The sequence below is a fragment of the Clytia hemisphaerica genome, unplaced genomic scaffold, assembly GCF_902728285.1.
Source record: "Clytia hemisphaerica strain Z4C2 unplaced genomic scaffold, Clytia hemisphaerica genome assembly, whole genome shotgun sequence".
NCBI classification, from domain to species: domain Eukaryota; kingdom Metazoa; phylum Cnidaria; class Hydrozoa; order Leptothecata; family Clytiidae; genus Clytia; species Clytia hemisphaerica.
In genome coordinates, this window is record NW_027103595.1 from 2,949,757 (window position 1) to 2,975,150 (window position 25,394).

Consider the following 25,394-nt stretch of genomic DNA (forward strand, 5'->3'; position numbering starts at 1 on the left):
TTTGGGCATAAATTTATTTGATAAAATTTTTACAGTATACCCCTGGTTGTCAAAATGCAGGTTTGGGGCCCCCAAAATGGAGGTGTAGTTAAAATCAAATTATTAAGCCCAGTGGTAATAGGGGGAAAAACTATGAACATATTTGTGTTTTCCCTTAAATTTACGATCCGATGGATGTAAAATTTATGATTTTTATGAAATATTTCAACATTTTCGATATTGCAAAGTCCAAACTGAAAATTTAGAAATTTTCAAAATGACAATTTTGATTTAACAACGTCTTAATCAAGTTTTTGAAAACAAATCTCTTTTGAAAATAGTTCCATTCATGTATGGAATAAGCTGTGAAAATTTTAGAAAAAAAGCTTAACTGAAACTGAAAATATTAAGCTTTAAAGATATTTTTCTCCTATATTTTGCAAAAAAATTACAGAATTTGCCGTTCTTGCTGATTCAGCGAAAAATTTTATATGTAATGTTAATTTTTTGTTATAAACTATTAACTCAAGGTGATAGGAGTAGAATTCCAAGATTTTTTTCTTTTTCTCATATTTAGAATTTTCGGTTTTGTCAATGCTGATTCTAGGGCTCCAAAATACTGGTTGACCTTCAAGATGTTATATCTTTTACCCAGCCTCTAAAGTCAAAGATGTATTTGCATTTTCTGAACGGCATTAGGTGTAGAAAGTTTCCTATACCCCGTTTTCATAACTTATTTTCAATATCCAAGGAGCTAGAGTGAGTTATATGCAATTTTTATCTAATTTCGGTGTTAAAATATTTCCTTTAGACGCAAATATGTTATTTTGAATCCGTCTCAAACCAGCAAAAAACATGCTCAGTTTTAAGTATAACCATCATTCTTTCAAAATAAACAAAAATCGTTTAATTCTGATAAATCTACAAGTCAGAATCTTCATTTTAATGACGACCTCCGTTTTGGGGGTCGTCTCCGTTTTGGGGGCCATATACTGTATAATATATATTATTTTTTTCAATTTATTGTTTTTAACTTAATTAAATTCTTTTCAAAATTGGAAATATATGTGAAGAAACCTAAAGAAACAAGATTTTCTTTCAACCTAAATTCAACTAGGAGATCTTTCGTCTCTATTGGTACATAATCAGTACTGCCTATACATTTGAAATATGTGTACCTTTTTCTTACCTTGTAAAGTAACCAAATTCTTTCCATCGAGAGTGAATGGTATGAATTTTAACTATTAACTACTGCAAAATGTGAATATATCCTCTTTTTCTATAACTATAAATGATATGCCTCCCGGTAACTAATTATTCTCGACAATAATTCGATTATTTCTACTGAAAAATAAGTTTCACAATACATGAACCCAAAAGCTGCCTCGGAAATGCTTAAATAGAGAGATTTACAAAGCTGAAAATGCTTTGACGGATGCTTATATCCTAAGCAAAGTTTTAGAGAAATTTCGAAAATCCTGCCAAAAACAAACAAATTCTGAAAATGAAGGCTCAAGGTAATGTTTAGCTTGTGTTTAAATTTTTGCCATATATGAGCCTGAATATGCTTATAAAAAACATGTAAAGGTCTTTTCTATCACTACCCCTTACCTCGGACTGCGAAAATTAACTCTCGAAGTTGTTGTCCAAATTCCCAGCTGGAAATACAGAGCTGTTCCTATTAAGTATCATAATCGCTCCTGGCAAATCGGAACAGCTATGTTTTTGCTTTTTTATCTCCAGCTGGAAATAGAGAGCTGTTCCCTTGAAATAAAAAGATTGCCCACTGGCGTTAGAACAGATACTTTCCTTTTTATCTCCAGCTGGAAATAGAGAGCTGTTCCTGTGGAATTACAAAGTTGCTCCTGGCAAATCGGAACAGCTATTTTAAGGAACAAGCAAAAAGTTCTTTTGTAGAGCTGTTCCTGGCAATGTGGGACTTTTTCTAGAGAAAATTTTTTTTTCCAGCTGGAAATTTGGAGCTGTTCCGAAGAAGCTAAATATGTCAACTTTTTAGAAATATTCTCCTGGCTGGCAAATCGGAACAGCTATTTCGCCTTTTTGCCCCGGTGGCTGCTTCTGTCATTAACAAGATGTTGTATAGTTATTTCCACATGAAAATAGGTTTCAGATTTCAAAAGTTTAGGCAAAAAGAGGTACCCCATAACCTAGCCCAATTGGCTACCCCATTGGCTACCCTGCTTTTTAGACCAACCCGTAAAATCCCAAAATATTTTGGTCTGAAAATCCATAATGGCGGATTTATGCCAATTTGAAGTTTTTGACATTTTTGGGTATTGCACTTTAAAAGTTTTTTGATATAGAACCATGCTTTCTCAAATCAAAATGAGGAATTGATTTTGGGTGATTCTGAAACTTTGGCCAGTAAACTATACAATTTTCCAAAAAAATCAAAATTTTCAAAATGGTAGCTGGGGTTATGACGTCACAAAAACACTACAAATTTGATTTTAGGGGTATTTTAGAGCCATCTGACCTGTCCCAGGGGAGTTTCTTACTGCTCAAAATAATATTTTCTGGTAGTTTAGTCCCTGGTCTATCCATTTGAAGTGATTGCAATAAAAAACTCCGGCCCTACTGGCCCCTAGAGGCCCGAAAAGCCAATAAGGTCTCAAAAAAGTACCAACTTTAGCCCAATTTTCCTAGAAATCCCAACATTGTCTGACCTCAAACTATTCTGTTCCTGAAAGACAACCGCCTGGTCTCTTAGGATCAAAAGAGAAACCTATGTGACCTCCTACCATTAATTTTTATCTTGATTTAAAAATTTTCTTAACATCGCTTGAAAAATGACTAAAATTTGGGATATTTTGGCCCATTGGCAAACTTCAAAGGGGTCTAGGTCACTGAATTTGTTATAATATAAGGGCTATGATGAATCTTTTATATAAAAACAATGAAACTAGGTGAAAAAAGTTGTCAAATGTGCTTTTTTGGGCCAAAAAGGCTTTTTTTTCAATTTTTTGACTAGAGCTGAGGTCATTCTATTGCAGCCAGTAATTGGCAGTTAGAAAGTAAATTTTATCTGAAAATCATGATTCCTCATCACACTCCAGAAAGGTTTCTAGGAAAATCAAATATGGTACTCTTCGAAAGCTTATAGAGGCTGAATTTTCACTCAAAGGCGGCTTCAAACTCCCCTGACCCCCTTAATTTTGTAAAATTGACTTAAAAGTACATTTTTGGCTGAAATTTTTGCCCAAAATGAGTACCCATTGCCACTTGATTCTTGATTTTGTGAAAGCATCCTATAGATAGTTCAAGAATTTATCAGAAGTTGGAACCTTTTCTTTTCTTTTAAAGATTAGGGCTAGCTCAAAGTCAGTTTTAACTCTAAAATCCTAAAAATCTTGACAATGTTTCTCAACACAACAATTTTTGCTCAAGATTGAACAGAAATTGAGCCCACTCAGATAATAAAATCTTGGTTTTTGGAAAGTTTCATGGGGATAGTACAAACATTCATCAAGATCTTTACCTCCTGATCTACCATTTAAGGATCAAGTCTGTCAAAATGTGCTTCTAAACTCTCAAATCTTCAAAGGTGAACTTTACCAACCCCATAAAACAATTTTGCCATCAACCTTTCTGCCCTTAAATACTTAGAGATAAGTCCAAAAGTACAAAATATTCCTAAACCTTTCCTTCTCTTTGGATAAGTTGAACTTTGGGCTCATTAACTGCATTTAAAAGCAAATAGGCTGATAGCAAAATTGTTTTATGGGGTTGGTAAAGTTCACCTTTGAAGATTTGAGAGTTTAGAAGCACATTTTGACAGACTTGATCCTTAAATGGTAGATCAGGAGGTAAAGATCTTGATGAATGTTTGTACTATCCCCATGAAACTTTCCAAAAACCAAGATTTTATTATCTGAGTGGGCTCAATTTCTGTTCAATCTTGAGCAAAAATTGTTGTTTTGAGAAACATTGTCAAGATTTTTAGGATTTTAGAGTTAAAACTGACTTTGAGCTAGCCCTAATTTTTAAAAGAAAAGAAAAGGTTCCAACTTCTGATAAATTCTTGAACTATCTATAGGATGCTTTCACAAAATCAAGAATCAAGTAGCAATGGGTACTCATTTTGGGCAAAAATTTCAGCCAAAAATGTACTTTTAAGTCAATTTTACAAAATTAAGGGGGTCAGGGGAGTTTGAAGGCGCCTTTCAGTGAAAATTCAGCCTCTATAAGCTTTCGAAGAGTACCATATTTGATTTTCCTAGAAACCTTTCTGGAATGTGATGAGGAATCATGATTTTCAGATAAAATTTACTTTCTAACTGCCAATTACTGGTTGCAATAGAATGACCTCAGCTCTAGTCAAAAATTTGAAAAAAAGCCTTTTTGGCCCAAAAAAGCACATTCGACAACTTTTTTCACCTAGTTTCATTGTTTTTATATAAAAGATTCATCATAGCCCTTATATTATAACAAATTCAGTGACCTAGACCCCTTTGAAGTTTGCCAATGGGCCAAAATATCCCAAATTTTAGTCATTTTTCAAGCGATGTTAAGAAAATTTTTAAATCAAGATAAAAAATTAATGGTAGGAGGTCACATAGGTTTCTCTTTTGATCCTAAGAGACCAGGCGGTTGTCTTTCAGGAACAGAATAGTTTGAGGTCAGACAATGTTGGGATTTCTAGGAAAATTGGGCTAAAGTTGGTACTTTTTTGAGACCTTATTGGCTTTTCGGGCGTCTAGGGGCCAGTAGGGCCGGAGTTTTTTATTGAAATCACTTCAAATGGATAGACCAGGGACTAAACTACCAGAAAATATTATTTTGAGCAGTAAGAAACTCCCCTGGGACAGGTCAGATGGCTCTAAAATACCCCTAAAATCAAATTTGTAGTGTTTTTGTGACGTCATAACCCCAGCTACCATTTTGAAAATTTTGATTTTTTTTGAAAATTGTATAGTTTACTGGCCATAGTTTCAAAATGTCAAAAACTTCAAATTGACACAAATCCGCCATTATGGATTTTCAGACCAAAATATTTTGGGATTTTACTCAGTTCATTGTACTTAACAACATATCCAAAAATGAAAAAATCTAAGTTTCAAACTATTGGAACTGCCCCAAACTGCCCCATTCTTAAAAAAACTGGCTCTAATATGTTGCATCACCTTTTTTTATAAAAAGTGCTAAGCTTTAATGGGTAATTAACCTTTTTGTTTCGAAGTTTTTTCAAACTGTCCGCAAAGAATTAAACTGTTTTAAATTTTTCGGAAAAATTTTCTAAATTAATACATAAAAAATTATGGCTGTTTTTCTATGGAAAATTGGGATGGAAAATTGGTCAAAAAGCAATATTTTCAAGATTTTGAAGCAAATAAGCTTTTAGAAAAATTTTCCGAAAAGTTTATTTTAGTTCGATAAAAGATACACCACTTACCGCAAAAAAAAATTCAAAATGTTTTTTCTTCACCGAAACTACTTTAGGCGTACAAACTTTCGCGAGCAGAAACTTTCGCGAGGACGAAAAATCGCAAAATTCACAACATTTACTTTCGCGAATTTAACGGAAATATATTTTTCGCGAGCATAAACTTTAAGTAAGATCCATGACAAGTTGTACGTTGGTCACACAGGAGAAGCCTTGTCAACGCGTTTTTCAAAGCACCGCTACGACATTGGAAAGAGACCGAAAAATTCAGAGTTGGCAGAACATTTCCATCGCGACCACTCCTTTGCTGACCTTGAGGTGATGATCTTAGAAAGTGACTTTTCATCCTCCGCAGAAAGAGAACGAGCCGAAGATAAATGGATGTGCAGACTCCAAACTCTGGCTCCATCAGGTCTCAACAAAGACTGTCACGGATACGCGAAAGAAGTGTACCAGATGTTCCGTGACGTCAAAAACTGAAGAAGTCATTGTAATGCCGTTCTAGCGTCGTTAAATATAATTGTTAAACGTCTTTGTTATTCAAAAAAACTGAAGATGCTCTAAGAGAGAGCGAAATATTTTAAACCAGTATGTTTTTATTCTGAGCATAAACTTTCGCGAATCAAGACGTAAAATTGAGAATTTTGACAGCACTTCTTGGATTGGCTTGTAACATTTGTCCTTTAAACTTATTAGTCTTTTAGCGGGCTAAAAAGTGCCATAAAAGTTACTTATTATTCAAAGTTTGAAATTTTTTGAAAGATTTTCTATTTTGTCAAGCATTTTTTTGCGAACATAAACTTTCGCGAATGGCCCTTCCTAGAAATTTTAAAGACATTTACTTTCGCGAAAAGTGCCAAAATTCGCGAAAATCGCGAAAGTTTCTGTTTGCGCTGGTTTGCGAAAGTTTGTACGACTAAAGTAAGCTCTTCAAAGTTGAAATACTCTTCTTCGCAAAAGTCTTCATTTTCTTCTTCATCAAGTTCTTTCATTGCGATTCTTAAATTTTCAGACTCAAGGATAATTGGCCTAACAGAAAATGTATAACATGCCACAGTTTTGTGGGCTACATTCATATTCTGTTGGGGCTATTATTTCTGAATCTGAAAATTCAAAAGTCAAGGTGAAAAAGGTTAATGAAGAATAAAATGAAGACTTTTGCAAAGAAGAGTAATTCATTTTTGAAGACCCTATTTTCGGCATATTTTTTTAGCACTTTTTGTAATAGAGGGTTATACAGTGTAGCATTTTACTAACGTCGTTTTAAAGTTCATAACGTCTTTTTTGTGATTAAGTTTGTATAAAGGCAATTTTTTGTTAAAAGTATTAAGGAATCCAAAACAAAAGTTATTTCTTCAAATCACTTAAAACCTAATTTTCTGACTATGGTCAGAGCCCTTAAAAGCAGTCGCTTCATTTCATCTGTTTTACCTGAGAAACATCAATAGATATCAATTGAAAATTGGAAACACTTCATCATCATCATTGCTCGACCGCAGTCGAGACAATGGATTCCACTCGCTGGCGCCAGGAGTCGCGGTTGCGCATAGCAGTGCCCAGGTCGCTAAGATCAAGGCCTGTATCCCTGCTCACCACATCCGGAAAGGTAAGTTTTCTCGATCTCTGAGCCACACGTTTAGGTTTCCAAAGCAATAGGGAGGAAATAACCTCAAATGAGGCACGGAAACAATGACCAGCAAATTGAACGCGCTTGGCTTTAAGGAGGAGAGAGATTGGTTTCAAGGAACCGTATATGGTACGTTTTGTTGGATGGTCACGCCAAGAGAGATTTTTAACCCTTCTCAGAAGTCTGGTATAGGTACCGTCTAGTTGCTTTTCAAACTGTTTGGTAAGGGACCAGGTTTCTGAACCATACATAAGAATTGGCTCAATAGTTGACTTGAAAATTTTAACTTTGAGACTAGAGTCGATGAAGGAAGATGACCAAATACTATGCATCTTATTGCATGCACTCCAAGCTAAACCTTTGCGAATTTTAAAGTCTTTTTCAGAAGAAGAGATGTAAGAACCGAGATATTTGTAGTCTTCTACCTTTCGTAGGTTTGTACCAGATATTGTTTTAATATTGTCTGATGATGCGTTAACATTAAGAGTCAAATATTCGGTTTTGGACTCATTGAGGTATAGGCCTGTACAGTTTGCAGCAGATTCAAGAGCAATTAGAAGATTTTGTGCATCCTCTAGGGTAGAGCTGATAAGTGCTATGTCGTCAGCAAAGTCTGTATCTGTTAAATGAACGGCAGGATTACGTAGACCAAGCCTACGTTGAAGAAGAAAACCGCAGCTAGATATTTTATCAACAGAAACGCGCATAAGGTAATCGACAACTAGAATAAAGAGAAATGGTGCAAGGGTATCACCCTGGAGAATACCAGCTAAAATAGAAAAGGTTGAAGTCTCACCATCAGGTGTTTGTACTGAAGATTTTGTATTAGTGTACAGAAGTTTTATGGCATCAATGATCTTTTGAGGGATACCGTAAAGAGAGAGAATATCAAACATTAAGTCGCGATCAACCGAATCAAAGGCTTTCTTGAAATCAACAAAAATCAAAATGCTTCAAGATTGAAGTTTCTAGCTTCCTCTAAGATTCGTCGAAGAGCAAGAACTTGGCTTAAAGTAGAACGACCACTTCGAAAACCGTTTTGATTTTTACGAAGAATGGGTTCAACATGAAGCCGTATTCTATTTAGAAGAAGCTTATTATAGATTTTTGCTGCGATTGGGAGAAGAGAGATACCACGATAGTTTGTGGCAAGACTAAGGTCTCCCTTTTTTGGTACTGGAACGATGGTCGATTTTAACCAGTGTGTTGTACAAACTTTGTCTTCAAACGCGAGGTTGCATAGCTTTAAAAGGATATCATGAAAATTTCTGTCCTTCCAGATAATAGGTGGTATGTTATCTGGACCGAGGGCCTTGCATGATTTTGTTGTGGAAAGGACCTTTGTCAACTCTTCCATGGAAAAAGAAAAAGTAGAAACACTTACCATTAGTAGTACTTATCATTAGTACTACGAAACGAATTTAGACACATTAATAAGAGTTATTCATGCAAATGAAATGATGGGTACCCGTTGAAGTCGGTGTGGTCGTGGTTGTGGTTGTTGTTGTTGTTGTTGTCATGAGCCCGACAGTTGTCAATTGCCCATTATAGCTTGTTTGAGTTCTATTACCGTTTAATGTTTTCAGGTAGACATTTGTCTGATAGCTTACACCATCCATCGATGCATTTGTAGTGTAATAACAATTTTGAAAAGTTTGATTGCCAACAGGAACAATAATGTTTCTTGGGTGCTGTTTTTCTGTGCAAAAGACAGAAACAAATCCACTTCACATAATCCATGGTCGTCTGCATCCCACGTGAAGATTGGACATGGGTCGTCCTGAATGAATATTACATTCGAAATGTCATCTGCACCGAAGAAAAAATGAAATATAGAATTCACTGATAGATCATATATATATAAATTTTACCAAATACTATTCCTAGTAATATAGGGGAGTGATACACACTCCAATCATCATAATAAATTATCAACCAGAAATCATTTCCTTGCAAGTGCCCGGTTGCACAACTCATCCAAAGACAGTCCACTCGAATCAACTACTTGATCAAGAAGAGTTTTACAAGGCCTTCCTCTTTTTGTGTACTTATCACAATTGAAGGCAAGCAATTTAACGGATCGATGTACGGGCATTCGAATAACGTGTTGGACATAATTTTGTTGTTGCTTACGAATAAAAGTCGACAAATCTGAAGTCCCACAAAGGTTATGTAGTTCTTCATTGGTGATACAATATCGATAATCATTTTCACTTTCATTTATGTATCGATAACCTCCTCGAACCATACGTCGTAGATATCCACGATAGGTAGCGTCAAGTCGATCCATTTGGTTGGTGTTAGTGTTCCAATTTTGACACGCATATGTCAGCGTGCTTCGTACAAAACTGTTCAGAAATTTTATACGCGTTTTAAGATTTATCCTAATATTTTGGAGCAAGTTGCCCATATCAGTGAATTTACTGATCGCTAACTGTATTCGATGGTTGATCTCTGGATCTCCTGTGTTAGGTTGATCGAAACGGATATATGTGCCAAGATAGATAAAATTCTCAACATTTTTTATAACAGTGTTCCTTAAGTTGAGAATTGAATTTGGGTATTCACCTTCCGATTGGTTTAGGATCATGGATTCAGTTTTTTGCGCGTTTATGTTCAGTCCGAATTTCGTGAACGTTTCGTTCAAGAGATTCGCCGATTTTCGAAGATCAGATTCAGTGAGAAGGAATAGAATGAGATCGTCTGCATATCCATTCCAGGGTAGTGACTTAGTACCAAATGTGGGTTGATTATTCCGTCTCATTTCCATTCTTTCGTCGCGACTGACAGATCTGGGATTAATTCGATAGGAGTGTTCATAAAAATTGATGTTGTCGTTTTTGCATTTATTAACAAATGTACGCATTACATGATCCATATATAAATTGAAGAGGAGGGGGCTTTCGGGACCCCCTTGTCGCACACCAGAGGTAGTCGTAAAAGTTTCATCTGCTTCGGGGAATGTCAAAGAAGTTTTATCGTAGAGTTTTTCTAGTATTCTGATAGCGGTGGGGCATTCGTTATTAGGAAATCGAGATGTTATCGATTGAAACAGTCAAGATCGAGGAATGTGGTCATAGGCAGCAGTAAGGTCTACAAACAAGAGGAATAGTGGTTGCTTTTTCCTATCTGTGATTTGTTGAATTCGTTTTAAAATAAAAATGCCGTCAGTAGTTCCTCTATTTTGTCGGAAGCCGTTTTGTTCATCGGTGAGCTGAGCATCATACCAGGGACGGAGGCGTTCAAGGATGATATTAACCAATAACTTGCATATTCTAGAACCGATGCTCAAACCACGATATTTCGATGGGTCGTTTTTTGAGCCCTTCTTTTTCCATAAAGTTTTGAGACGTGAGTTGCCCCACGATTCTGGAATGTCTAAATTATTCCATACGTTGAGTGTGATTTGATGTAAAATGCGATGTGCAGCTGGTTCATCACATAATTTGATCAGTTCAGTATCAATGTCATTATTGGCTTTCTTATTTTTAAGTAGCTTGATGTGTTTTCGAATTTCGTCAAAGATGGACATTCGAAATATTGACTTTAGAATAAAAGGGAAAAGGACTTTGACCTTTATAGGCACTCAATGTTGTTTAAAAATGATATACAATTTTATTGGACGTACAGTTTAATCACCCCCATTCAAACTCTCGTATTAGGATCTATAGCTGTGATGTGATACAAAAACCACCAAAGACAATTTTCACAAAGAGCAAGATTGACCACTCACTATGAGGAGCACATAAAACAGTGGAACTTACATTTATCCAGTTGAATCAATGCACTGCCAGTAACTTCATTATTTTGAAATCCTTTCTCTCGATAAGAAACACTTTCTCCGCACATCTCTGACGTCATATTGTGCTTGAATGAATATGTATATTGATGTTGATCAGCCTTTGTGGAATCGATGGTACCATTAATTGATTGATCACCAATCGTCCAAGAAAGAATTGGTTGAAGTTTACCACATAATGTAACACTACCATTTATTTCATCTCCTTTGCTGCATGTGAAATTCTTTGGAAGATCTTGATCCCCACACTTTGAAGGTCCACCTGCAGGTTCAAAAGAATTTTAATAAGTTTCAACAGAACGGGTACTCCTACAAGGTTCAAAGAGACGCTTCATGTCGGCTTCCTGACAGAGTTAAAATTTGAACTTGCTCATTGTACTACCTCTTTCTAAATCTGAAAAAGGAAGCAAAGGAAAAGATATACAGGACTTTAAACAATCATTTTGAAATTTCAGTACTGCAAGAAAAAAGGTGAAATGACAAACCTTGGACATCAAGCGATATGTCAACATTTTCTTCAAGAATCTGAGGAATGATGGTTGAAACAAAATTGAAAGTGAAGTTTCCGCTGTCATCATATTCAACATTTTGTAATTCAACTGATAAAACTCCATTTCCGTTGTTCAGAGTTATGGTGCCTGATACTCGACCATTGAAAGGGTCATTGTCTTCAACTGTCAGGGGTTTAGTGAATGTATATGAGCGTTCAAATATTTGTAAGAAAGCATTTTTATCTTGGTTATAGTGCACGCTATACACAGTTCCAGCGGAGTTATCTACCACGCGATTCAAGTTCCATTTCAAAGTCGCTGTTGAATTCAATTTAGAAATTTTTGTGTCAGCACCATCTCTTGAAATAATTGCACATTCTGAAAGCGTAAAAAAGAAAAACTCAGAAAAGAACTTTTTGACTTATAACACTGTACCTGACTACCAGCCTTTATGTTTATCGATGAGTAAAGATTTATAACTCTGGTATAATTAACTTACCTGAAAGTTGTAATGACAGCAAAAGTAGGGTCAAATAATTCATTCTCTTGAAAACATATGTCAAATTTATTTTGTGCTGTTAAAATTTGTTCCCAAGATATATGTCCACCACATGTTATTTACATTTTCAATGTTTCCTGTTGGAAAGATAATTCAACATGGAAAATTTGAGTTTAAATAATTACCCAAGAGAGTTTTTAGTATGTTTTCAATGTAGAACCTGCAACTTGGCTGATTTCAGATTTCTCGTATATATTTCTTGACTGAAAAACTACAACTGCTATAGGGTAGTTTTGAGTAAACTATAACGTGTTAAAGTGATATATCGTTTTTAAAAGCAATGCTTGAAGATGTACACCCTGAAACAGAACTACTAAAAAAAATTTAATTATCCCACTTCAAAACCTTTATGATGTCCCACTTTGAGTTATACACCCCTATCTCACAGCCCCCGGTGACACTTTTTCCTAAAGCGGGGATAAAAAATTCGATTGAAATCGTTCTATGGCTTTCTATAAATTGTTCTATGGTTTAAAAAAATGACATGTTAAAGTTCAGAGCCTGTGTTATAAGACTATCCTTATGTGAATCTCATTCTCTCTAGAATTATTTCATACTTTTGAGTCGAAATTTCAAAATATTAGCCGGAGTTTTAACAAGTTGACGGAATATTTTACCTCTCTTACTTTCCTCATAATGTAAATTAAAGAGCTGTAAAGAGTTCGACCATTGAGGTTTTTGTCGAAGTTTTGACGTTGTTAGCAAAGTATTCTTCTGAGGTATATCATCAAAATCCATTGTTTCATTTTATGATTTTAACGAGGCGGCAACGAAGCTAGCCGTGTTATCTTCAAAAATACAAAGGAGATGGATGTCCAGTCGTTTATATGTTCATGATTGGATTGAGCATTTTTTAAATCTTCAAAGTTTTTGGAAATACTTCTGATATTTATATTTAGTATGGAAAATTTTTGATCTAGCTGTGCAAGCTTGTACTTAGTCTCACTAACGGTCAAAAAGGAAGTTTCAAGAGAAATATTTCCATAAAAGTTAGCATGTGGATCATATTGATTAAACTGGTGAACATTCTGAAAGATACACCATCTAACGCAAAAATCTTTTCAAATTGTTTCTCTTCGCCGAAGGTAAGGTCCTCAAAGGTTGAAATACTTTTCGGCGCAAAAGTTTTCATTTTCTTCTTCGTCAAATTTTTTCATTACGATTTTTATATTTTCAGATTCAGGAATAGTTGGCCTAACAGAAAATGTATAACATGCTATAGTTTTGTTGGTTACATCAGGAAGAAAACTATATTTCAAACATGGCAAATATCAAAAATTCGCTATGGTCAGAGCACTTAAAAAATAGATTCATTCAGTACATATCTGGGGAATGATCTTTTCTAGAACATGAAGAACATTTTAAAATACTGCAAACTAAATTAGATAATGGTTACAATTGAAATATTTGGCACAAAAGGGGAATCCCCTCAAAACTTTTAAACCACAAGTGATTTTTAAGTGCTTTAAGGTACGGTTAGAAAGTAGAGTTTTTACTCTGAGTTTTAACATATTAGAATTAAGACTTAAAACCTTAGGATCTCAGGATCTAAAAGGTCAAAAATGCTCCAATAAGGCTGAGAATGTAGTCTGAAAGGGTTTGTAGGGGTTCGAAATACCGTTTTCCCGTCAAATTTTTTGCTGAATCCCGGAATCTCGAAAATTGAAAAAAATAATAACACCGTCACACCGGTTTGTACAGGTTCAAATACCGGCATAATGACAAAAAATAAGGCCAAATACCGTCACCGTCTGATTTTAAAATACCGTTTTCCCGTCTTTTTTTTCGTCCAATATCCCGTAATACCGTACTAAAAAAGGGTCAATCATGTCACACCGTAAAAGTACAACCCCCCCCATTTAACCCCTCCCAAATCGAAAAATCCAATGAAGCAAAGGACGTACTGAACTGAAAATGCAATTCTTGCCCGACCTTTAAATTCTGAAAAACATTAAAATACCCAAAATTACCAATTTATTTCATCGCTGATTGTAGATAAGGAGTAAGAGCATCAAACTTTAAAGAATAAAAATAACATAACATGATGATAAATTTAAATCCTTCATTAGCTGATTTAAACTCAGTGAAGTTATCAACCCAAGGATCTATCCGTTTAATATGTTTATACTTCATAATGAGATTCAACTTTTTCCTTCCCCAACGGTGTATATGTTGAATTTTCCTTGGAAAAAGTAAGTAATTCTTCGTAATTTGCTGGTGGCTGAGTCTTTGAATTGCTATCAGTTGTTTGGGGTTCTGAAAAAAAAATAAGATACACCCCTGTCTCAGTCTCTTTTATCGTCTAGGGATACCCCAGAAGGGGGCTGTGACCTTGACGGCTAACGGGGAGTTTGAAAAGTTGACCCTGTCAGATATGAATGTTTGGTATATTAGTTACACGGGATAAGTAAAAACCGTATTGCGACTCGGCAAGCCTCGTGGACTCGTCACAAATACGATTGGTATTGACCCTGTATATCCGTATCCCATCTCGAGACGACCATGCAACGGATTTATCCCGTTGAAGTCCCTTTGGCTTTGCATGCTTTCCAAATCTACGAAAAACTTTCAACTCTCCAATTCGATACTTACACCAAAGCAAAGAGCTACAAGGTAAATCAAACTGTGAAAGTGACATTTTATAACAATTAAAAGTTTTGCTGTATCCATATAAACTCAAGAAAAGTAAAAATCAAAATAACTTTAAAGATTTTCTGTTTATTTGCTGATTTTCTTCAACCCCGACTATTTAAATTTCGATTTCAAGTCTTTTCAAAACAAAACATTCGAATCTTGATCAAAACATTCGAAAGCGCATTTGTCAATATGCAATGTCTTCTTTTTTTCTCAATCAAATGCGCGGGAGGAAGAAAGGAAACTTTTGCCTTTTGCTTTGGGGCTGGTATGACCCGCTAGGTTGTGCTATTTAGGCAGGATTGTGATGGGATTGTGATTCAGTTTTCTTTCAATATATTTACTTGTGTCGTAATTCTTTTTTTTTTTTTAATTTTGACCTATTTCCAAGCTCTACATATTTTAAGCTATTTTAAAAACCCTTTAAGTACCAGTATCAATTGTAAAAGGGGTTACGCACGATACGAAAGTCTCGTGTTCGCAAGCGAAAGGTTTTTTACACTACATACCGTAGGATTTCTAAACTTCCTCTATTCCCAGCGAAACTTTCCGATTGCTAGTGTACAACGGGAAAGGACCAAAACGCAACACCGATTTTTGCCGGGGACGCCTAGATAAAACAGCGAAAGATCCCGGAAATGGGCCAGGTATGTTTTCCCCGGGAATGAGAAAGCTAGCCATTCTACGATACAATTTTAAAAAGTAGTACCCAGCCGTTTGCGTGATGCATGATCGGGAAAAAATTCGAGGCATGATTTGGGCATGATGAACGAACCTTTTTTGGTAATTTTCATGATCGTCACGAGAGCAAGGAAAATTTCTATCAATACATTTTAATCATGCACAAACTCTGGTGAACCAAAAGAAAGTTGATATTCTATTTTCAAAACAAACTGCTTTTTAACTCAAATATCTTTTATAAAATTTCGACCTAAAATAAGAACATCATAAGGATTTTTCGGTATAAAAAATAAGACTGCGAGGCTCAACAGAAATTTTTGGAACAAAATAAGAGTAACTCAAGCATGTGGTAAACAATAAAATTGTAATCAAATAAAGGATATTATTTTTTTCGTGAAACTCATAGGTAGGCCTAGGATTGAGATATTAAGCAATTAAAGAATCGAACAGTTAAAATCGGGTATTGAAATACGGCTTTAAACACAAGCAGTCCTCCCTAGGGGAACCAAAGAGAGTTGAGCAGAGACATGGCATATCAGTGATCATATCAGTTTCGATTAGGAATAGACTACAAAAATAAAAGGTAAACACTGTGAAAAGACTAACATAAATGACAATTAAAACACAAACCTATAAAATGAATATACCTAATCAAATTTAATTAATTTCCTGACAATGAACGTCTAAAAACAATACATATGTAATAAACCAAAATATAGGAACTAGCATAAAGTCAAACTATTATATAATGTGAATATGGGACATGTGTGATAAAGAGGGCTGACAGAGCAAATCATAAAAGCAGCAGTACAGCTAAATGAAGAACTGAAAAGAAGGCTTTAAATGGGAAATCTGAGCCCATAACAGGGCAGACACAAATCAAAACCAACTGAAATATCTGAACTCTGATATACCTTTATACATAATATCAGACACTAAATTAATTAATTGAATTTGCACCTTCAAAACAAGAGCAGGACAAGAATAATTTGTGGTTAAAAGAGATAAAAAATAAGAACAGCCAGGTCACAACAAAAAAATTACTGTTTCAAATAAAAGAGACTGTAAACTAAGAATCTTAGAAAAATCTCTAAGAATCCTAGAAATTCAGTCTCTCGCAGGATCAATTTTCAAACTTTGGCTCGGACATACCCATCATCTAGTACCCCTGGTCCTTGGAAAAATCTCCCAAGCCTGATATATTGTGTTTTTTTTCTGGCAGAGCCCAATCATTTATAATATACAGCTTTTAGAGAAGAAAAAATTATCTATTTAAAAAGCTCAACCATACAAATTTAGTTATCATCATATAAATATATGGTATTTTAATTCACATATGCTAAGAAAACTGCATCTGCATAGTTAAACAGCATTGAAATATTCTGCAACGTTGTATTTTTTCACAATACAGTACTTTAAAAAGGTGTGTTGCTACATGTTTTTTTTATAAGCATTGCACTTGTAAGCATATCTAGGCTCAGATATGGGGAAAATTAAGCATATGCTAAAGCATTACCTTGAGCCTATGAAAAAAGTATAAGCTACTTTGTAGTATAGCTACTTTATTTTTTTGTGAAGCTATTGCAAAGGTAATCGAATGTTTAAATTAAAAAATTCGAATGTTTCATAAGAATTCGAATGTTTATAAAAACTTCGAATGTTTACTGTATGTATTTTATGTTAAGATTAAGCAACCTTCAAGCATTCTCTGAGCCTGTTTTTGGATTTTTATATGCCTATAAAAAGACAAATTTATTCTATGCAACATTTCAAGTTAAAGCTTTCGATTTAAAATTGCGATTCAAAATAGTGATTTAGGTGTACTTTTTTGCTTGACGTGTTGATATGTTTAGTTGAAGAAACACAGTATGCAGTAAGATAAAAATTAAACGCTAAAAAGTTGCCACTATCAAGCTATTGTGCTGCTATTTTTTGGAGTCATTGCGGGAAGTTTCTCCGCTGCCAATAGATATTTTGTTATAGATGCAATGTCATGTTCCGAAAATCCAGTCCAGTGTGGGCCTCATAAACCAAACAACAAAACATTGAATAAGGTTTATTTGAAGTAAACAAATCCTTTAATTCACATTTATTAATTGTCCATCCAGCTGTCAAGTATCGTCCCTCAAACATCAATAATAATCATATCCAGATATCATAACATACTTTTTTATCATTTAAGCATATGAATGTACGTGTACGGTAATTAATATATTGTACTTGAACAAGTTGTTTTAGCTGACTTGATTATGCTGGGTATGGCTGTTCTAGCTGATCCATTCCAGAATAATCTTGAATTTAGGAAAATCAGTGTTCTCAAAGTTCAAAACAGCGAATCAATGCAATGCAAGCAGTCACATCACAATCAATTCTGATATCAATACAATCAATAAAACCATCATGATACTTTTATGGCTGGTGCTGGTGGGAGGCAGGGAGGAGCTAGCCTATTTTGAATATTCTGCTTCTTGATATTTGTCGGTTTGTTGGATGGAAAAACACCAGGATGAAAAACAGCAGTACTTTTCATGTTGTTGATAATTTCAAAGCAAATTGAATCAATTCAATCTAGTCAAGGCAGCAAGAAAAGCCCTGCAAATCAGTCACACCACAAATGTTTCCAGATTTTTGGTTTTGTTGACAAAAATGTTTTGTTTACTTTCTTGTTGTCGGGGGGAAACCCGATTTGCCGATTAGTGACTTTCCCGCCTATTTCCCGATTTGCTATGGTTGGTTGCACTTACCATGTTAAAAAGCTAATTCGTAAGTCTAAACTTGATTAAGTGAGTTTGTCCGTAGAACGTTCGAATCGTTCGAAAAGTTGCAAAAAAGTTGAAGATTTGAAAAATGCAACACGCATAGTATTGATTTTCGGGTTAATTTCGGGTTTTTTTCGCACGCCCGCCCGCCGTTGAAAAAAGGGACGCATCAAAAGTGAGCATTTCCCTAGCGATATTTTAACTTTAAGCCAAAAAGTAAAAAAAAAACTTTTTAAAGATTTAGACCATTCTTTGACCATTTTTTGTCATTTACTTGATTCTGTCCTCTAGCGAATTAATTTGAAATTTTACTACTGGGTACCTTTCTACTATCCAGGCAGGTCTGCGCAGCGCAACGAGCTGAACAAGCTTCTAACTCCTTCTAGATCCGGATAGATATAAGCCTTTAAAGTTTGAACTAGCGATGATATTCTTTAAAAAGCTTAAAGGGTTTAATATTGTAACGTTAAGATTTAATATTTAATTATTGACATTATTGCATTCATAAGAAAAAAAAGAAGAAACAATTAAATTAGTTTAGTGAATTAATTAAATTAGTTCGAATTGCAAAAAGTTTCGAATAATAGAGAATCGAATTAGAGGAAGTACTTCGTGGCTTTTTTTAGACTATGCTATAATAGTCTAGTATAGACAAATCACTATCTAAGAAATAAGCCCAAAGCCGAAGAAAATTCGCAAACAGTTTTTTTGCCGAAAAGAGTTTACAGTTTGTCTTCGAAATTCTACCACAGATTTTTTTCCGTGCATCGCCATAACGCCATACCGCCATTTTTTCCCGCCTTCACTATCACCGTAATGGACGATAACATCGTCTAGGCTCTTTTCCACTAGAAATAATTTGGTAAGGACTAATTATTACCTTGGTTCACGTTCACATCTTTGTTTCTTTGTTTTGAATAACGGTACACAATGAAGATGACGAGCAAGACCAAAAGAACTGTTGCAATTCCACCGAAATAAGCTCCAATGATTAACATTGTTTGCAGATTTTCTATAAAAATGAATGGACAATTATTACCTCTGTAATTCACCATGAACTTATAAACGACTGGACGTCTGTCTTCTTTTGTGTCTTTGAAGCGAGCTTCGTTGCCGCCTGTATTTTAAATTCGGAATAAAAAATCCGACTTTATTCCGTCATAATTTCATTTCTTCGAATTGTATCTAAAAGGATTGATAGAGCTTGAACATTACTCGTAATTAACAAAACAATTATTTTCCAATTTTTTCATAAATTTGCAATATATTTTAAAAGCATTTTTCAACGCTAAAGTGCAGAATTTCAACTGCGTATACTTTTGAATCTCTTTTATCGCTGAAATAAGTTTTTCTATTGCTTAAAAAAATGGCATGTTAAAGTTCAGAGCCTGTGTTATAAGAATATTCTTATGTGAGTCTCATTCTCTCTAAAATTAGTCCATACTTTGGACTCGAAATTTCAAAATATTAGCCAGAGTTTTAACAAGTTGAGTATTTTGCCTCTCTTACTTTCCTCATAATGTAAATTAAAGAGATGTAAAGAGTAGTTAGCAAAGTATTTCCCTGAGGTATATCATCAAAATCCATTGTTTTATTTTATGATTTTAACGAGGCGGCAACGAAGCTAGCAGTGTTGTCTTCAAAAATACAAAGGAGATGATTGTCCATTCGTTTATATATTCATGATTTCACCAAAATACACCATTCCCCAAACCGAGCAAATAAATAAACCTTTGCTGTATTATATGAGACCTGAGGAAGTTTAAGATGTTTCAGAAGAAAGCTTTTCAACGTCAAATTTACAGAGGACACTTATTAACGTTTTCAACTTAGGAACCACTTCTCAGTCGTATTTCTGATGATAAAAAGTTTTCACAGGTCTAACTCGGGTCTTTCTTCTCAAAGTTTTGAACTTTAATGTACTGTCGAATGGAATCAGGTTGGTTTAGTCCTGTAAAAGATGTCACAGGACTTCAAGCTTGGCCCCCCCCTGAGGGCACCCATGGTTCAACTCACGGCGTGCACCACCCCTTGAGGGTAGGTTTTTCAAGATCTTCGAAATGCATTCTAAGGCCATAGTATAAGAAAGCCGCGGCTGAAATAAGTTTCGGGTAACTTAATGCGCATGTCCCAGAATTGCAGGAATTTTTCGCCCTCAGCTCCAGTCCCTAAACCATAACAAACTATACATTTTTGGAAGCGTATTTGGTGTGACTTAAATTTTTTCTCAGCATAATATTAGTGATATCTTAAAAAAACCTGATTATGACGTCATAAATACAAAAAGTTGAATATCTCGAGAAATATAAATCAAAACTTTATGAAATGTGGACCAGTGATAAAGTACATTGAGATGTTTCAAAAAATTTTAAAAGTATTTCCCAAAATTAATGACATCAGCAGAAATTGCAAGAAAAGAATTCGAATTTTTGCGATAAAATGCTGACATCAGGAAATTTTCAATTAAAAAAAATTTTTCCTCCTCTTGATGAGTTCTATCATTGGTCCAAATTTGATAAAGCTTCGAGTATTAGTTCTTGAGATATTCTACTTTTTAAAATTATGACGTCATAAATAATGACGTCATAATCACGTTTTCTTAAAAAAACTCAAATTCTGCTGAGAAAAAATTTAAGTTACACCGAATACGGTATTCTACATCCAAATATGCTCCGTAAAATGTAAAATTTGCTATGGTTTAGGGACTGGAACTGGGGCGGAAAAATTAATGCATTTCTGGGACATGCATTAAGTTACCCGAGTTGTCAATTTAATTTCACTTTTAAAAGCCCCTTCGTAAGACGTAATTTTGCTCATAAATACAAACCTCTTGATAGTTCATGTATTCATAACGCAAAAGTAAAAAAAACTCTTGGTTTAAAAGTATTAGAACGAACATAATGTCCAAAGCGTTAGAAGCTTAAAATAAACCAAGTGTCTCGAATTCGAATTCTTGCTGGTACTAGTTACTAAATATTCAAGCATTATTCTGCCGACAATTAAATTCGAAATTCAAAAAATACTATTAATTGAGGTGACAGCCAGCATTCAAAGTTTAACATCTGAAAAATTAGTTCTGGTAAAAAGATGTGCGTTGTTTTGGTCCTAAAGTTCTTAACAATTTATTTCAAATTTATAAAAATGTACCACAAATCAGTTGATAAGAGAGGTCAGTATTGCAAACATAGAAAATTTGAAGATAACGAAAGAAAAAAAAAAGAAATTGATACTTGTGCTCGTAGCAGTTGTCGTAGTAGTGGTTGTTGTGGTTTTCGTCAGTCCAACAGTTGTCAACGGTTTATTGATGTCACTTATTTCAAATCTATTTCCATCCTTCGTCTTTAGATAAACCATTGTTTTATATTCGACACTTGTTGCGTACGCGGTGAAACAACAATCTCGAAAACTTCCAGCACTCGCATTTGTGGTGAGATTTCTGAAGTTGTTATCATTTTGTGGAAAAGAAAGAAGCAAATCCACTTCGCATAATCCATGATTGTCTGAATCCCATGTGAAGACTGGACATGGACGGTCTTGTATGAAAACTGGTGCTGTTATATCATCTAATTGGAATGAAAGGAATAGAAAACAACTTATATCATCGATGGTATTAATTAGCAATCTACTCGGTTGATTGTTTCCTCAAAAAAATCTTGGGGTGAAACAAAGTAATGTTAAAGAAACTTGGTTCACAATACTTACAACTGCCCATTACAACCAATGCCTCACTACCAACTTCGTTATCTTTGAATCCAGTTGCTCGATAAGAAACGCTTTCTCCACACATCTTTGACGTCACATTGTGTTTGAATGAATATGTATATTGATGTTGATCAGTCTTTGTGGAATCGATGGTACCTTTTATTGATTGATCACCAATCATCCAAGAAAGATTTGGTCGAGGTTTTCCACATAATGTAACACTACCACTTATTTCATCTCCTTTGCTGCATGTGAAATTCTTCGGAAGATCTTGATCTCCACACTTTGAAGGTCCATCTAGAAATAAAAGGAATACATATCAACTTATAACTTAGCAATCTTCTTGGTTGGTTAATTTCTTAACAATTTTATTCATAGTCATAAGTTAACAAAAAACATCCATCTTGAGATTAGACAGACAATTTGATAGATATTTGACTCAACACACTTACAGCTGGGAATTATAATCAATGCTTTGCCAGAAACGTCTTTGTTTTGAAATAATCCAGCAGTGGCACGGTATGAAACACTTTTCCCACACATCTTTGACGTCACATTTTGTTTGAATGAATAAGTATATTGATGTTGATCAGCCTTTGTTGAATTGATGGTACCATTAATTGATTGATCACCAATCATCCAAGAAAGATTTGGTCGAGGTTTGCCACATAATGTAACACTACCACTTATTTCATTTCCTTTGGTGCATGTAAAATTCTTTGGAAGGTCTTGACTCCCACACTTTGATGGACCACCTGGGAATGAAAACTTTCTTGTTCAAGGCGAGCAAATCGGGAAACGCTTCCTGTAATATTTTTAAGGCTAAGTAAAAGGCCATTTGAGTAGATTTTGCTCGGACTAACTTTTGCGAGTTTTTGCCTCTTTCGCTAACTTTAAAATCAGAAATTCGGCCAAAACTAAAAGGAATATTGAAAAAAAAAATGAGTCACAAAGCGGCCGATTTACAAAATTTTATCTGCACAAAAATTATAAATTTCTCAATTCACAAAAAATAATCCATGAAAAAATCAACCATCTTCAGGTTATCTAAATATCCAAAGTAATCACAAACCTTGAACATCAAGAGTGATAGCAACATTTTCTATAGTTAGCAAGCTTCTCCATACAGATGATACAAACTTTAAAGTGAAATTTCCGCTGTCTTCATATTCAACATTTTGTAATTCAACTGATAAAACTCTATTTCCGTTGTTTAGAGTTACGGTGCCTGACACTCGACCATTGAAAGGGTCATTTGCTAGAGTCATGGGTCTAGTATTTCGTCGAGCGTCATATCCTCGCAAGAAAGCTTTTGGAGCATCATTATAATGCACATCATACCGAATTACAACTCTTTTATCAATCACAATCACATCCACATTCCATTTCAAAGTCGCTGTTGTGTTCAGTTCGAATATTTGTATGTCATCTCCATTTCTTGTAACGATTGCACATTCTGGTAGAGAAAAAAAAAGAGGTTAAGCTTTAGGAAAAAAAAATTAACCAGTAACACTGTAACTGGTTTTGGAGACCTTTGATTATCGAGGAGGGAAGATTTATGAGGCCCCCCCAGCGGACCCTCGATTCACGCAATCACGCAATTTTTTTTCGAAATTCACGCATTCACGCAAATTTTTCTCGAGTTTCACGCAATAACCCGATTTTTCAGAAATCGGAAATTTTTTTGGGAAAAATCGGGGAAACATTGGAAAATCGGGAAAACTGCACATAATCGGTGGAAAAAAGGGAAAATTCACGTATTCACGCACAAAATAGCCCAGATTCACGCATTCACGCAATCAAAAAGTACATTTTCACGTTCACGCAAGTTTTTTCATTTCACGCATTCACGCATTCTTTTTTCAATTTTCACGCATTCACGCAACCGAAAATGCCCATTCACGCAATCACGCAAACCGCTGGGGGGGCCCCATTTATAACGCGAGTGCAATTAACTTACCTGAAAGTTGTAATGACAGCAAAAGTAGGGTCAAATAATTCATTCTCTTGCAAACATATGTCAAATTTATTTTGTGCTGTTAAAATTTGTTCCCAAGATACATGTCCACCACATGTTATTTACATTTTCATTATTTCCTGTTGGAAAGATAATTCAACATGGAAAATTTGACTCGAATAATTACTCTAGAAAGTTTTTACTTTATTTTAGCAATTACTCGATGTAGAAAACATGCGACTTGGCTGATTCAAAATTTCAGATTTTTCATGTATTTATTGACTGGAAGAGTGCTAGAAAGATCGTTTGTCTATTTTCTGTAGTTATAAGTCAATCGTGCTGCGTTGAAGAGATGAGAGTATTGAAGATTGGTATTACACATTCAATATCAACGAATTTTTCACAAGCTACCAAAAAATATCTTCAACAAAAACTGACAGTACTCTTTAACATTGCTCTTTAAGAAAAAAAATATAACTTCAAGTATTAAATCGTTGGAAAGATAATTTTTGATGAACTGGTGTGAGCTTCGGAGAACTTTCTTATAAAATGAAGAAGGAAAAATGAAAACCTTTTCTACTCGACCGATATACTTAACTTTAAATCTCGCGTCGATTGAGAAAAATCTTAATGTTTCCTTGAAATCAGCGAGGTTTAAAACAGCAATAAAATAAAAAATAAGCTTCTGGAAATGTTTATTCTCAATTGCAAAGCTTGATGGGAATTACCTTTCCAACCAGTTATCACTTTAGGTCATAAAATCCTTTTCTTTTTGTACATCCCAATAAGTAACTTTGACATATAATATACTAGTCATAGCTTTCACTAAATGCCCCCCCCCCACATAAAGATCATGTCAAGCACCTATAAAGCTTCAATGCATTAAAGATTAAAACATTAAAGAATAATCAGGAATAATTGATTGATTTAATTATTGATTGATTGGTTGATTGATTGATTGATTGAGGCATTTGCTTGAAAAAAAAAATTATATTCCATTAACAAAATACTTGAAGAATTCGCAGCTTGATAATTTAATAAAATTTAAGGAAAATTGGAAAAGCTTCTCAAAAATATATTTCAAAAATTTCTTACATAGGGTGAAATAGAAACCAATCCTAGTTAAGGCCCGGCCTCCACTTGCGTAAGCTGTGATTGCACTTCTCAAACGAAATCTTCTATTTTATTGGTCAAAAGAAAAATAAAGGAATGCCATTGTGGTCCATTCAGACGTACAGTCGAGAAAAGTTGAAATGCGCCTAAATTTTTTTTCAAGTGCATAGTACTTTTTCATGATGCAACCTTTTCTCCAAGCTGAAAGGATTGAAGCCATTAGGATGATCCCAGCGCAGACAATGAAGAGACGTGCTTTCAGGAAGCTAGACTTTTTGAGTTTATAGCTATATATACTTTCACTTTATGGTGTTTCTGTATGGCTGTCTGTGTACCTAGTCTAACCACCGTTAAATGATGCCTTCGGGAAGGTCCATAGACCTTTTTTCAAAGAGGCCACCCTGTTGAATAATTATGTAGTCCAGCAGAAAAACAATGATAAAACCATGTATAATTATTACAATATGCATGATACAGTAATTATGCATGGCTCTATCATTGTTTTTATGGCTGGACTACATAATTATTCAACAGGACGTGCTCTTTGAAAAAAGGTCTATTCTAACTTGGAAAGCCAGAATTGGAGCCATTTCACCAAACCACTTGAGCGTAAGTTATTTAGGCTATCACAACTGCATGAAAAAGTTGAATGTGCGCATGTAAAGTTAAACGAATGTAAACAAACTTTT

At 34.7% G+C, this 25,394-nt stretch overlaps 1 protein-coding gene across 1 annotated transcript in view; it reads right to left on the reverse strand.

Moving 5' to 3' along the window:
- LOC136801809 (uncharacterized) overlaps nt 1-23,734 on the reverse strand; it is a 31,940-nt gene extending 8,206 nt beyond the window's left edge. Inside the window, exons 1-8 of the mRNA XM_067058475.1 lie at nt 23,596-23,734; nt 22,708-23,091; nt 22,088-22,390; nt 21,636-21,932; nt 21,164-21,496; nt 18,814-18,945; nt 11,295-11,678; nt 10,775-11,071 (exon numbers count right to left, since the gene is read on the reverse strand). Of these exons, the coding sequence (XP_066914576.1) occupies nt 10,775-11,071; nt 11,295-11,678; nt 18,814-18,945; nt 21,164-21,496; nt 21,636-21,932; nt 22,088-22,390; nt 22,708-23,091; nt 23,596-23,638 (2,173 nt within the window). The 5' untranslated portion in view covers nt 23,639-23,734. The remainder of the gene's footprint in view (nt 1-10,774; nt 11,072-11,294; nt 11,679-18,813; nt 18,946-21,163; nt 21,497-21,635; nt 21,933-22,087; nt 22,391-22,707; nt 23,092-23,595) is intronic.
- Between the last annotated feature and the right edge of the window lie 1,660 nt (nt 23,735-25,394).